At 36.1% G+C, this 16,143-nt stretch overlaps 1 protein-coding gene across 1 annotated transcript; it reads right to left on the bottom strand.

The window, feature by feature from the left end:
• Positions 1 to 7,769: 7,769 nt before the first annotated feature.
• On the bottom strand, positions 7,770 to 16,139 carry LOC122648200 (ornithine aminotransferase, mitochondrial-like; the record flags this gene model as incomplete). Its single annotated transcript, XM_043841452.1, has 8 exons — positions 7,770 to 8,156; positions 11,299 to 11,532; positions 11,895 to 11,975; positions 12,925 to 13,022; positions 13,979 to 14,131; positions 14,353 to 14,408; positions 14,777 to 14,936; positions 16,032 to 16,139. Coding segments are annotated over 8 exons (1,053 nt in total), but the record flags the coding sequence as incomplete, so codon positions are not given.
• Positions 16,140 to 16,143: the final 4 nt, after the last annotated feature.

Below are 16,143 nucleotides of genomic sequence, written 5' to 3'. Positions count from 1 at the left end.
ATTATGAATCTTGGTAATACTTTAAGGTACGAATAATTAATGCAACATTTCCATCTTCTTTGCAAATTAATCTCATTTTCCTTCAATGCACTTATAACATGACAGAACGTAATTTCACCTTCCTCATCTTACTTGTAATAAACTTCTTAATTTATGCACTTCTTTTCTCATGGATTCTTAATATGCACTCAATTTCCATGCATTTTTCTTTAATTCTTAGAAAAATATTGGCACAAAAACCAAAAAAGACACTTAATTTATACACAACCTTTAGTGTATATTGTGTACAAAGTCAAGTGCACTAGCTCCCTTTTAGGATTCTACATTTTTTTGTCTCTAAGATGTGTCCCTTAAATTGTAAAATATATCACAAAAATATTATTATTAATATATTTATTTATTATTTTTGCATTTGACAAATATTTTTGTGTTTTTGTGTTTTTGGGTTGCATGACCAATAAACACATTTGAACATAATTGAGAGAAGGAATTGATAGGGATGGAGTCCTCCATAGGTGTAAAGCATACCAACAATCAAGGTATCATTGCTATTTTGGGAAAACAACTTTCTCGAAATTTGAAATGGGTTGTTTCATAACTTTTTGTATTGCATTTCAATAAAACATTTATCCCCTTTCTAGTCCTCATACAATTTTTTATTCAAGTTCAGTAATTTTATAAAATATTTTACAATGAAACAAATGTAACTATAAGAAAGAAATGTTTTTAGAATATACAACCGAAAATGATTATATAAACCCTACAAAGGTAAAAATAAATAGGGCAAGATATCATTGCCTGATCATGTAGCCCCCGCACTAACGCAGGGGACTCAGGGACAATGAGAGCATGCGCAGGGCATCAACATGATGCCAGTATCAGGCGGGATCCATGCGACTATGCTATTCCCCCATAAAATTAGCTAGGCCTTTGGTTGTGTGCCTCTTTTCAACAATTTTGATTATATGACTAACTATTTCTCAATGTTACATTGGATAGTACTTTTTTGTAGAAAGATTGGATAGTACACCGTAAGAGATTGCACTAATGTGGGGCCCAATGAGAGCATGTGCGAGGCTACCATACGTGAAAAGAGAGTTGCTAGCAAAGAAAGAAAAAGACAAAAAGAAGATTAAAAAAAAAAATCCGTGAGAGAAGAAAAAGAAGAAAGAAAGAAGAGGAAGAAGATTGAGTTTGGAGTTTTATGTGTAGTGTTGCTTCGTGCGTGGAACTACTATGTATGGTGCTACTTTGCTTGAAGGTTCTAAGCACGGTGTGTCCAAGCATGATACTATAATAGGTTCTTTCTTGGTGCTTAGATTGAGTTCTAAAATTTCAATTTTGAGATTGAGTATTTCTAAAATCTTTTAGAGGTAAGTTAATTTATTTTCCAAATCAAAGATTGAGTTTATAATGAGTAACTAGATTAAATTGTTGTTACCTAGGATAGAACGCTGGAGGGGTTTGAATACCAATTCATAAGTGATTGAACCAGGTTTTCTGTTATAGACAGATTTTGTCCACTGATCAAAAAATGATTAAAACTTTTTATAGGGAATGAATTTGAATACTCAATTTTTGTGTGGACGTGGAAAGCTTGGGGGAGGATGATCCTGTCAAATTTGGGCTTCATCTGATCTCGTTTGGTGTCCTAACTAGATGTGAACTCAAGTCTAATGTGTTGTTCGGGACAACGAAAATTCAAAAAAGAGGAGAGTAGAAACCGACATAGGAATTGGGGGTGATTTAAATTTGGGAAGTGGTAGTTATGTATAGTTTAAGTTTGATGCGTAGATTTCTGGTAGAATTTATGCACTAGGTTTGAGATATATGAAATTAATATGAGGATTTTCGGTGGAGAATATAACCTAAGAGTAAGGTAATTCTATGTAAAATTTGGTGGTCCCAAGAGATGTCTAAGTGAGCGCAACCCTAGTTTTCCGGATTGTTATAGACGAATCTATTAACAAAATAATGCCAGTGTGATACCCCGTACCTAGTTAGACTTATATGATACTTGTTGGAATTACGCAGGTTTTGATGGGTTTGGATTTCGATGCAACTCGAAGATAGGTATGTGTATCCAAAGGTAAGATTTTAATATTTTAATATGGTATAACCTAATGTTTAATTTGTTGAGAATTTATCTTGGGAATTTATGATTAAGTTAAATCCATGTGCTCCATTAAATTAATTTAAAATTTGATGAATTTAATTAAAGTTTAGTTCAAACAATAAATTCTTATTAGTTAGTTTTTTTTGGTCGAAACAACAATTTTATTTAATCATCGTGTAGTACACATAGGTGGAGAAGTAACAAACTCCACAATCCATGGATCGAAATAGGCCATACTTGTTGTACACGTAACCAATGAGCCCTCATTGCCAGGGAGTTAGCAAAGCTATTTTCCTCCCTTGGAACATAAGTAAAAATACAAGAAGAAAGAAGGGACGACAAATAAAAGATATCATCTAAGATTGTCTTAACCTCCAACTCTATGGTACCACCACCCTGTTGAAGATGATTGATGATGTCTTTATGATCAAACTCAACTAACATCATAGCCATTGGAAGTAGCCTCCACCAAAGCTTAACGGATAGCCAAGGCCTCCCCTATCATATTATTGTTGAAAACAGTAGGTATGGAGACAACTAGTAGAGGTACACTGCTTGAGTCCTCAAGACATAACCAAGACCTCCTTGTTATTGGCTTGAAGCAAACCGGCATCACGCTTAACCATAATCTGATTCACGACATACTTTCCCCATCCAAATGATATGGTGATTGATTCCCCAAGATAACAACAGAATTTGAGGAAGGTAAGATAGAGCCTTGAAACTCCTCAAAAGCTTGAGTTGCAAACCGATAACTTGATCCGGTTTCTTCTCCCGATGACCAAAAATATGTTCACATCTTGCTAGCCATATATGTCAAGAATGAATGAAGCAATCGAAGACATACAACGTCCATGCTCCTTTCCAACAATGTAGAAAGCTCTCCACTCTATAAGAGAAAAGAAGTAATATCACCACCATTAGACTGAGAACATTGATAAGCCATACTACTTCCAAACCATACGACCTTGGTAAAATCACAACTTAATAAGATATGTGAAATCTTCTCGACTCACTACAACAAACACAATTTTGATCCACTGGAATTTTCACGATGCAATGCCTCCTCCGTAGCTAGGCCGATGCACAACACCGCTATAAAAAAATTGGAATTTAGGGAGAGTTCTACACGTCCAAACAACTCTCCATACACCATCTAGAACTGGACAAATAGATAGGCATGACGAAGTTGAGGCTCTTTGAAACTCCAATCAAGCCTTTTTATTTGATAATAAGTGGTAAGCACTCTTCACCGAAAAACTCGGAATGAGAAGACGTCCACACCAATTTATTATCGAAGGAAAGAGCCGAAGAGGTATCTTCGAATATTCGCAAATACCTATTCTATACCATATTAACTTGATCAATAAATTCAGCCAAACATGTAAGATCGGATTCGCTATGGGTGAAGCACACTTCATACCTTAAAAAAGAATCCACTTATCAACCCATGGGTTAATAGAAATATCCCTACGAATACTCCAACCAAGGCCGTCAAGAAATACTTACTTACCAAGAAAAATGCTTCACTTACTAGGATCATTACCAGCTTATATTTTAGAAAATCACATAGGAAAAATAATTTATCTTCATAAATCGTGAAAATAGACAATCTGCTCCGACCAAACTCTATAAGTAGATTTGGACAGCAAAGCATGATTATGAAGGGAAGCGTCCCTAAATCCAAGGACTCCTTTCTCCTTAGATTTACATAACCGATCCCATGACACCCAGTGAATTTTAAAGTGCCCCTCCTTATCGCCACAAAAGAAATTAGCCGAAATCTTCCTTGATTAGATGTTGATGATGACCTGCAGGTCATTTAAAATGCATAGAGGCATAACTATCCATAAAAACCATTGATTTCAATAAAACCTCCTTTCCCGCATGTGATAAGAGCTTTGACTTCCACCCTTACATCCGCCTTTTGATCCTTGAAGTAATATCCTTAAAAAGAGAAGACTTTGGAAGACCAAAGTCTATAGACAGTCCCAAATATTTCTTTAGGTCAGAACCATATGGGGTCTTAAGGACACGAGAAAACCACCTCTTCAATTTCTAATGAGTATTTGGTGAAAAAAGTAAGCAAGACTTCATCAAATTAATAGACTGGACAGATACACTACAATAGGTAGTTAATATATCTTTCAAATGGTGAATTTCATCAATGTTAACTTCAGAAAATATAAGACTGTCATCAACAAATAATACCTGAGAAATAGGGGGAACCCTATTACGAACCCGAATGCCATAAATTTGAGAAGCAGATTGAACCCTTAGAAGAAGACAATTGAGTGCATGAGAACACAATATAAATAGGGCAGGTGACATGGATTCCCTTGCCGAATACCACGACTTGGAGAGAAGGACCCCCTTGGTGCACCATTAATCAAGATATGATAAGACACAGTCCGCCGGCTTCCCATAACCAAACGAACCCAGTGATTACTAGAGCCCATTCTTAATAATAACTTCTCAATAAAGCCTCATTCAAGCCTATCATAGGCCCTCTTCATATCTAACTTCATAGTCAGATATTGCTTCTCACTCTTCCTCCACTTTCTTATGTAATGAAATAATTCATGCGCCATAAATACATTATCTGAAATTGAACGATTAGGAACAAAAACCGATTGAAATGGGCTTATTACATCGTTTCAAAATTAGTTTTAAACGACCAGCCATGATCTTAGTAATCACTTTGGACACGACACTACACAATGCTATTGGTCAAAAATTGATAAGTGGTTTCAGGCTTTAACACCTTAGGAATAAGGCATATCAAGGTCTCATTAAGTTCACTAGACAGTAAACCAGATTCAAAAAAATTGCAAACCAAGTTATAAAGATCTACCTTGATAATATCCCAGTACTTTTGAAAAAGAGCCGCAGGAAAACCATCTGTACCAGGGGGCTTTAAAGGGCTCATGGCAAAAAGAGCATCGAGCATCTCATCCATACTTGGCTGGCCACATAGCATAGCATTAGTGTCATCTGTGATAACAGGCTCCACCGAATCAAGAACTAACTCCAAAGCAAACTGATCCACCCCTTCCTAAGTAAAGGCCTCCTCATAATAAGAAAGAACCATATCATATACCTCATTCACATCATGTGTCCACTCACCATTTGGCTTCTTAAGACTTAGATCCTATTATGTTGGCATCGGTTAATGGTTGTAGCATGAAAAAATTTAGTATTCCTATCACCATAATACAACCAATCAACCCTAGACTTCTCCTTCCATAAAACTTCCTCCCTAGCAAAGAGTTCATCCAATATAGATTTCAGACTCTTAATTTGAGAATTTATAGAGTTTGATAATGGCAAACTCTCAAGAGATCCAATTTCAGCAATAGAAGAGCGAATATGATCCAAATACCTCCTTATTCCACTGCCTATACTCATCTCGACAAGTACTGAGTTTTTGATGAATCATGTGATGGAACTCCAATAACAGAGTTAGACCATGCATTTGTAGCAACTGACTTACAATCTGGATGGCGAAACCACATTGTTTCAAATCGAAAAGGACGTTGTCCATGAAACTTTCCTTCATTTGTATCAATTAAAAGTGGACAATGGTTAGAACCAATGGCTGGTTTGACAAAAACCACTGCCTTGGAATTATTGAGATGCCAACCATGATTTGATAAGGCCCTATCCAATCTTATTTTGACATTAGATTTCTCTGCACGCCTATTAGACCAGGTATGGTAATGGTCCCTGGCACCCCAAATCCATTAGAAAACAAGAATCCAAAATATTCTGAAATGCCGACACTCGGATTAGATGGAGTACCACCATTCTTTTCCTGCCATTGCAAATGTGAATTAAAATTGCCAAATAAAAGCCAATCAGTGGATCTATTATGACTCAAAGATATAAACTGATCCCACACTAATTGTCTCAAACACCGAACAGGGTCGCCATAAACACAGCTTAATGCAAATGAATAATCATTATTAGGTAATTTGAGTAATTAAATTTGGTTTGGTTCAAGGGGAACCAATGGGTTCATTGAGCTGTTGGATTCATACTTGGTTCAAAGACTTGGACCATGGCGCGGATGCAAGGGATAAAGCCGTAAAAGGAATAAAGCAAGGTTATTATTGGAAGTTCACAAAAAAATAAAAACGAAGGCCTAATTTCTATGCTTTGTTTGCTTCATCCGAACCATCCTCCTTTACAGAAGTCATCATGGGTGAAGCTTTAGCTATGCGAGATGGTCTTCTATCAGATAATGTCGTTCATACTCTACCTAGGATGGCCCTGTCTGTAGCAAGTAAGACAGATTGGCCTGTATTCACTCGTTGGCTCTTGAATGTGTGTAATTAGGATGCCTTGCGTTTCACTTGCTCTACTTTGCAATACTATTTCTCTTAACAAAAAAAGTTTGATAAAAAATTCGTATGGATGAAGCAATGGGATTTTCATAAAGCTGGGGAGCTTGCTTTAGTTGATGTGGCAGTTTGCTTTAATGTTGTGATGTAGGAGACCCAATTTGTCATTCTTCATTTTTCTTTGCTCATAGATGTTTTATCCATGATCTGCACCTTATGCTTTTCAGTTCCCTTTTCCCCCTTCCCATGTGGATTGAACACGACCTTTACTCATGGTATTAAGTCTTCGTTTCGGAAGGCCATTTCAGTTGGACCGAAATTTCAACGAAATATTGTATTTTTTTCTTATGAGTTTTGCTTGGCAATTTCTGGGTGTAAAATGCTGAAATAATTGATATACTAGAACAAAATGACCGAAATAACCAAAATTTTGACGAAACGGTGTTTTTTTTTTTTACCGAAATTATCAAAACGAGATGACGGAAGTTTCCAAAATTGCACTGAAATTTCTGAAGTATTGCGTTTTTGTCATTTCGACATAGCATCTCATTTTGGCCTGGCCGAAATATCCGAAATTTCAGCGAGATTTTGAACTATGCCTGTACTGCATTTACATCATAAACAGTTATAAAGATGTTGAAGACTTCTCAGAAAGTTCTATATATACCGAGAGCCTAAAAGCTCGAACAAAAACCATAGATGACTCTCACAAGCACCTATAGACTAAGCAGCCATACCTTCCATCAATATATTCACACCAAACATTTTGTACCATAATTGTGATCAAACCTATCCAGGCTAAATGCATCACTGTTATAATAATCAAAAAGTGGATTATATATGCTCTTCTCTGTTGCAGATAGCAGAATACAAGACTCAAACCATTCTTGATGAATGTGGGTGTTGTGTACTGGCAGTATCGCATACAGCCCATGCATCTGTTATCTGAAATGGTTAGTCAGGATCACATTTGGAGTGGAACCATGGTAAGGGTTCTAATGCCAAAGGATTGACCCTATGTCTCTACCCCATCTCTCCAGATTTGTTACAAATGCATAAAATGGGCCCCCAAATATGTTTCTTATTAGAATCTTAAATATTTTTATATGTTTATCAGTGTTTGATGAATATATTCATGTTATTAAAGATGTATAAATTTCAGAAACTTATTTGTTTCTCAAGCAATTATTGGACATAATGAATCAAACAAAAGTAAATAAGGGAACCCCAAGCAACTTCTTGAAGCAGATAGATACATGAAGCTTCCAGGTGATGGTCCTTGAATCATGCAGGAAGCTTCAGAGGCGTATATACGCTGATCAGTAGGCATTCTTCACTAATTTTTTTCCTTCAACATTTTTTATTAAGATATTTCTTTATTTCTAAAAGGAAATGCAGATTTAGAAGTACAGTCGTGATTTTACCTAGAGACAATTTTTCCTGTTTTCCCTTTCTCATTGGAGGGGAGATGGACAGGGGAAAGCTATGTATGACTCATAGACTCAATAGTAAGCAGTAGAAATTCACATTGAATTCAGATATCTTTATCTGAAGAGCCATACATATTTCGACCGCACCGGTCACAAACCTCAGAGTCTGCTGGAGCAACTGTTTCTGGCTTCTGCTGCTTCATCTTTGGTAGGTCAATCTCCAGAACCTTATGTAGTGCTGTTGAACCTTCTTTGAGCTCATCCATACTGTAAAGCAGTCATTCAAGCATAGAAACCAAATCAATTGCCACGTTAGATTATGAAACTGTAAGGCAAAGTCTCAACCAAAAAGACCACTATAAATTGTTGCAACCAATGTTAAGAGCACTCAATGCAATTAAATAATACGAAACCTTTTTTCACTAATGGTATCTCTCCATATGTCAAAGCCCTTACTAGTGGATGGGATTCCATTTGAAAGATCTATCACAAAATTAGCCTGATTAAGATGCTAGAACATCATATTCTAGAATCCACTGTGGACAGAACATCAGAATGTTCCTAATCTTCCCAAGAATGTGAATCATCAAAGTGTTCCTGATATTCCATGTGAACCATTGGACCATTGCAAGCAGCTTATAATGTCATTCTTGGGTATCAGAATTCTCTGTTGAGGACTGAATTTGCATCATTCACATGGGTATGCAGTAGTATAATCTTTATGGTCTCCTAGATCAATACCATTATTTTTCTAGTGGATGGAATATAAAGGTGAAACTGTAAAAAAGACATTTGAGTTACCATAATGGAACTTCAATGCAAAAAAGTAGATGAACAAATAACATCCCACTGAAAATGACCATTCTCATTCTCCAACGGATCAAGGTCATTTATCTTGATAGACTATGCAAAGAAGAAAAAAACTTGTGGGGCCAGTATAAAATTAAGAAGATATTTCAGTTTCAACTTTCAAGATGGAATTATTCCTCAATCGTCAACAAATGTTTGCTATCAATGTTAGTTCCTGCCAAATTGGCCAGGATGGTTGCAAGAAGAATTTGGACCTGCATTAGTCCAAGATTTTCTCAAGTAGTTTGTTAGTCATCAGTTGTCATCATACTTACAAGAATCCTTGAGAACATATAAAATAAGTAAAGCAGGCCCCTCATAACAAATAGTTAATCCATAAAGATGGAAGCTACAAGCAATAGCTATGGTAAAAATCAGTTGAATGGCAAAGAGGGATGGTGGAAAGAGTTCAAGGGGCAGAGGAAAGAAGTGATAAGAGGATAAATGAAGAGAATCCATAAATTGTTCAAGTTTCACAGGAATATGAACATTTCAGCCTCATTACAAAAAAAGGGCAAACCCAGTTCAGAAGGTTCCCACCACTGCAGGGTCTGGGGAGTGTCATAATGTACGCAGCCTTACCCCCGCTTCGCGGACAGGCTGTTTCCAACTACATCTTTTGCATTTACTGTGCAAGTGAAATTGCTTAGTTTTCATTGGAAATGATTTTTAAACTGCTTGAATCAAATGCCCATCCATGTATTGGATGACATCTCCTATTGAAATAGTATTAGACAAAATTAGTTATAGGTAGTTATAAATTGGCAAGTCAATGAGGTATTTGCATTGGTTACAAACCAACAATACATTATACATGTATGTGATTTTTCCAGGGATCTGGTTTCATAGATGGCCACCTAGGATGGCCTTTTTAAACGACCCTATTATTTGCCATGAGGCAGATCAGCAGAGGTCCACATTTTCGGGGTAGGTAGGGCCGGAGGTCCCTTGCTCACATATCAAATTTCAGACTAAATGAAGATTGCTATGTGGGAAAATAAAGCTTTAAGAATCCACCAGAAAAAAATCAAATTAAATAAAAATTTATCGTTACACATATGGAATTACATATTTATGTCTATCTATAGCAGGATTTTCTATGTGGAATATATCTTCATAATTTCTAAACAAACAGAAATTCCCCTACAATTTAACAGTCTCTTCTTTCCTTATTTTAATTTTAGGGTAGGTCTCAAGGGCTGGTGCACAGTGATAAATGGTGAATACGTGACTCCAACCCATGGGTGGAGTATGATGAGCCAAAGACATTAGAGCAATGAACATGAGAATCTTCATAACAAAATTGTCATACAAATAAGAATTTTAGTCATGAAGCATGAATTGCTTATTTTCTCAAAATATTATTTGATACAAGTGTTTCCTTTGCTGGATTCTAAGAAGGCCTACTGTATAAATTATCAGATATAAAATATTCCACCTATATAACTACTCAAACTGAAAAAGGATGAAAATTTCTTACAGAATAATGCATGGGTAGCCAATCATCACTAGGGTTGGCAAAATTTTGACCAATCTGGCTGGTTCCATCCAACCAGTCAAAACGGGGTTGAGTCTGGGTTTGGCAATTCGAATAAGTCAACCTAGTTTCAGACTTATCTGGATTTGAAACATTAAGATATGAAAAATAATGTTTCCCTAGGTTCAAGTAATAATATCAGTTCAACTGGTAAGGAATTGCTATTACATCTGAATTTAATTCAAATCTTAATTAGCATAACTTAACTGATTATACACCTAATTATACCAAAAATTAACATGAAATATTTGGATAAACCATATTGGCCATGGATAAGCAAATCCGGAATTAAACTGGATTGGACATGGACATATGTCCCTGTCCAAAATCTAGGCCCAGGTCAGACAAATATGCACAAGCAGGGGGAAAATGTCCAATTGGACCTACATTTGTTGAAATTTTGCCACCCCTAACCATCACTTTCTCCCCATCTCTTGTTTTTAACAGTATTCAGCAACTAAAGTTTAACTCCTAGGTAATATGGAAGTGTGACAACTAAAATTTTCTCCATTAACCTAAGTACTAGAATTTATTTGGGAAACAACACGCAATTTACAAAAATTGAGTACATTAAAGTTTACCGTGGTTGCAAAAAGTCAACTAGGAGGTGCTAAGTACCGTAGAGATAGAAGGTGTTTTCACCAACTATTGAAATGTGGCCTACCCATGCATTAATCCTGACATTTCATAGCGGTGGGTAACCCCTTGGACTTGCATTCTGGCAATGGCCAGGAATTTGTAACACCTGCAAGTTCACAGTATCCAATCTAGACCATGAACTCTGGTGAGGAAAGAGAAATGGCTGAACACTTAACCACTAACAGTCCATATATCAGGTCAGTAAAGCCAAAAGCGGTATCAACTTTTTGCCTTTCATCGCATCCAAAAGATGTCCAAATGATTTGGAGTCAAAAGCCAGTACAGTGGTAAAACTCCATGATTCTGTCACCGTATATCTACTGTCACAAAAATTAAATTAGGATAGATTTGAGGATGGATATTCATCAAGAATGAATTATTTACCTCATGGAAAGTGGTGGGGTTAATCGAATTATAGTGTTATGTGTTGGCTTGGCAAGAATTCCTCTATCCCTCAGCTTGAGACAGATATCATAAGCAGAAACAGGGAACAGAGCTTTGCCACTGAGCTCCACAGCATTGAGCAAACCTTTTCCACGAACTTCTTTTACTATCTGAGGAAATTGTTGCTGAACCTTCACTAGCTGATGCCTAAATTCCTGCCCCGACTTTGCAGCCCTATAAAGTAATAGAGTAACAACAATCACTTCTTCATTTCAATTCAGAAAATAAACAGAAGCACTCCAAGCCTTATCAAGTAGATTCAAATGAGAGAGATTTAATTTTTCCAAATGCCTTTCTGCTATGTAACCTACGTTAACAAACTACCCAAAAAAGGAAAATACCAGAACCTGAAACTCCATATCAAATAATCTACTGAGGAATCAATCACTTTAAAAAAAAAAAAATTGCTATTTTCTTAAATTGGTGCCTAAATGAAACTGGGTCCTTTTTCCACTATGATATACTGGTGCAATTTGGAGTCCAGATCGTTAGGTTTCATTATCATGAAGATATCACTGGAAATGAATATTTCATACCTCTCAATAAGTCCCTCCTCAATGATGACATCTAGTGAAGCAATGGCCACCGCACTTGCCAAAGGATTTCCACCAAAGGTGCTGAAAACAATCAAACCATAGGCAAGATATTTGTAAAATCTAATAATGAAACCAAGAAAACAAACATATACATATAATATATGCATACAGGCGTGCAGGATTATATGCATGCTTCAATGTGTGTGTGTGTGTGTGTGTGAGAGAGAGAGAGAGAGAGAGAGAGAGAGAGAGAGAGAGAGACACTCTAAACCCTGTGACACAGGAAAATGAAATGTATATTGATTGTGTAACACCATCGATTGAGGAATCTATGATGCTAGAATCTGATTTACCAAACCGGGCTTCTAAATGAAGTGAAATCCAGAGCAAAGGGAAAAAATAAATCTTAAGGCCTACAGCATATTTATCGTTTTCTGGGAAGCTAGATCTTCAATTCATTTTCAAAACTCTTATTCTAAATTCCCATTCCTCCAATGCTTAGTACTTCACTTAGCAGACCTAATAGACATATAATTGGAGTGGATTATCATGGCAATGTTTCACTTATCAATTTGGCTTGATTGAGCTCTAAATGTAGGGGTGCCACTTGTGCTGGCTCTTGAGAAATTCAGGCTTAAATTTGAACTGCATCAGGCTGGATCCTCAGTCTCAATCCTATTCAAAATTCATCAGGTGCCCAACACAACTTTTTCTGAGTTGCGCCATTACACAAAAAAAAAAAAAGAAGCAAAGAATAAGGATTAAACAGCAGCCACTAATGAAGATTTGGAGAACATGTTTCTTCGCACTTGGTTTTCAACCTGAAACCTGAAGATCTCAATGGCATTCAATGCTACACATAACTATGGCTTAGATACAACTCAGGTATGTATCTTAAGATACTTGAATGAAGTGATGGTTTGACGTGGTTAAAACTCCTAGTCCAATGTAACAAAGAAACATAATTTGCACTTACTGCAACAACAGATTAAGAAATTTCAGTGAAAATAATTCATTAGAACCAACAAACCTTCCATGTTCTCCAGGCTTGATGCATAGCATTATATCCTTGTCTGCAAGCACAGCACTTACAGGTATGACTCCAGCACCGATTGCTTTTCCTAGAATCTTAATAAGATAATGTAGATAGAATAATTAGAAATCAAAGTTGGAAGAAAGAATAAGCTCTCAATAAGATGGCATAATTATTAAAAGATATCTGGAGCTCAGACATGACATAACATATTTGGGAATAAAAATTGAACACAGCACAGCTGAGGGTCATGATTGTTTGGCCTTCCACAGCAAATACAGTGTCTTATATAGCACACTACTTTCTTGAAAGGAAAGAGTTTCAGGGTCATAGTGGAGCTGACAGTAATTCCATCACTGTTAAGCTATTACTATGCAGGATTGATTTTGGATTCTCATTCAAACTGCCAAAACCATATATTTTTTCTTCACACATCTAATAAAACAGGAATTTGGAAGGCAGCTCTTGGAACAGATGCATGGACTTGTTTGGTGTACGGTAATTACATAGTTAACCTTTCCATCACCCAGATTCCATTCATATGGTGCACATGAAATGGATTTTCACCATTCAATTGGTCAATCATCTCCTTGGTCAAAATCGAAAGTCAGCTTAAGTTGGTGGGATATTATTCTGAACTATTGAATGGAGAGTACCTGGGAAAAGAGAAAAATCAAATCATGTAAATGCTAATCAAATATTCAGAGGCTAAGACATCTCCTTGAAGGTTTGAATAATCTAGAAACCCTTGCATAGTTGCATGTCTTCCATATGGCTGTCACACACTTTAAAGCTTAGCCTCTAAAAGAATAAGAATTTAACAATCACATAGTGTAAAGCTTTACCTCCAAAATAAAATAGAATGTACAAAAAGAAATACCAAAAGAGACAGATAATTAAATTAAAACATTAACGAACTTCTAAATGGAACAACAGATTGATGTTACATGTATATGCGTGCCAATGTAATAGAAGCAACATAAAAACACCATAAGTGTGTGCTCCTTGACAACTTGTAAGGTTTTGACACAAACAAATTAAAATGCCTTACCACAACATCAGGTCGAACATCTTCCCAGTCACAAGCCAGCATTTTTCCAGTGCGCGCTATGCCAGTTTGTATTTCATCAGCAATCATTAAAACATTGTATTTCAAGCATAGATCTCTCACAGATTTTAGATAACCATCTGGTGGAATTATAACCTAGAGAAAAGGGGAGAAAAAACTTAGATCCAATTAACAAAACAGAATTTGCTCAAACTATCAGAAAAGTACACTGCTATACAATAAGGATTTAAAATTTAGATTATACAGTTCTAAATCAATTGCACTGGATTGAGTAACAAAAGAGAAAAAAAATATCCAATAAATTCGTGAGCATCATCCAAATAGCCTGTGATAAGTTCCTATCCAAGAAGACATACCCCAGCCTCTCCTTGAATGGGTTCAAATAAAAATCCAGCAATCCGATCTCCTTTTTCTGCATTCCAGAAAAGAAGAAAATGATTAGACTGGTGACATTTAGAATGCTATTAGAATGACAAAAGCTCTCAACAAATAATTAAGAGGAATGCAGGAGTTCTCCCAGATATGTGTTTATTTACCAATGGGAAAGCTGTATAGGTGGATCATGTGCAAAGGACTGGACCCACCATCCAATGGTTTACTCCAAAGATATCTCATAAACAATTTAATAAATTTTGCGGCTATGACTATTCAAACTATCATACACTTTTCAGCTAACAAATAAAAATAAAAAATAAAAAGATCAAGATGAACTGATTATTTTTATTTTGTGCATGTGATCGACCAGTTCTAGAACAGGTTTATTATTTCTTATTTATATACCTTTGAAGATGTTCTCAAGCATATCAGCATCACCAAAATCAACCTTAAGATGGCCAGGTAACAATGGTCCAAAACCACGAGTAGCTTCATTGTCACAGCTCATAGAAATCACACCAATGGTACGGCCATGGAAGCAGCGACAACATGAAATAATAATAGCCTGAACATAACTCAGTTTACATAGAGGATGTTAGTTGGCTTCTTTCCAACAAAACGGAACTGGATACTAGAGACTTGATCAATTAACCATCACTTGTGTCCCACAAAAAAACATCTAAATAGATAATGCGGTTCAAGAATGCAAACTAAGTTAAGGAGTAAATCTAATTTAAGCATTATACTGCTTAGTGCATAGTAAAATTTCAGTCTTCAATAATTAAGAGATCACTCTTTTGATTTTTGATAAGAAATCACAGCTTACTCATCAATAGAAAGTTCTACAAAAGATTGTAACCTAAATAAAAGAATAAGAAAAACATTTAGTAATTAAGAAGAAGGTGTAAACCCAGCCAAAAAGATACCAGCCACTCCACATTTTATAAGGCTTTGTGGGAAAAAGTAACAAAGAAAAGCTATATCATTTAGCATGTATCTCAGCCATTATAAGCTTACAAACACTCTACAAGGCTAAACCCAAGAAACAGCTATACCCTCTGCTTTCAGCCACTTTATATGCCTGAAGGAATTTTTCTCAAAGGCCCTTTTGTTCTTTCAAGTCAAATGCACCACAAGACTGATGAGAGGATGAGACATGATTTTCCAGATATTAACTCATACTTTAAAAAAAAAACCCAAAATCGGACACGGGATCGGCTTCTATCGCTTCCGATTTGAATTGGACCGGAATCGGTTGGAATTGGCCCTGAATCGGCTGGAACCCAAAAATTGGAATTGGGAAGAAGAATAAAAAATTTCCACAAATTGGTGATCCAACAAGAGGGTCAATGCAAAAGAACCCAGTGATATTATTGTTCGCCAAGGATTATTTTCTAGCAATACTATCAAACAGATGCATTTGAAAGGAACTTGCAGGACTTGTCACTTATGTCAAAAATTCTAACAGTTATTTATATGAAACAACCCAAAGACAAAAATATGCAAATTTATTCTCATTTGCATACATATCATCAGAGAGATATCATCAGCTGCAATTCATCAGTTCATGTCAAATATTTTATCCGTACCACCAAGGTAAACCAAAGAAATATCACCACTAGTAAGATTGACGTTCAATGGTTGACTAACTGCATCATACCTCATCCTTGGGGATCTTTTTCTTTTCATAACCCCATTTCCTTGCCAACTTAAGAGCTGTTTCTACACCTTCAGCTCCAGTATTCATTGGTAGCACCATGTCATAACCAAAG

This window comes from Telopea speciosissima, unplaced genomic scaffold (assembly GCF_018873765.1).
Source record: "Telopea speciosissima isolate NSW1024214 ecotype Mountain lineage unplaced genomic scaffold, Tspe_v1 Tspe_v1.0560, whole genome shotgun sequence".
NCBI classification, from domain to species: Eukaryota; Viridiplantae; Streptophyta; class Magnoliopsida; order Proteales; family Proteaceae; genus Telopea; species Telopea speciosissima.
This window is presented reverse-complemented; position numbering and strand designations above follow the sequence as displayed.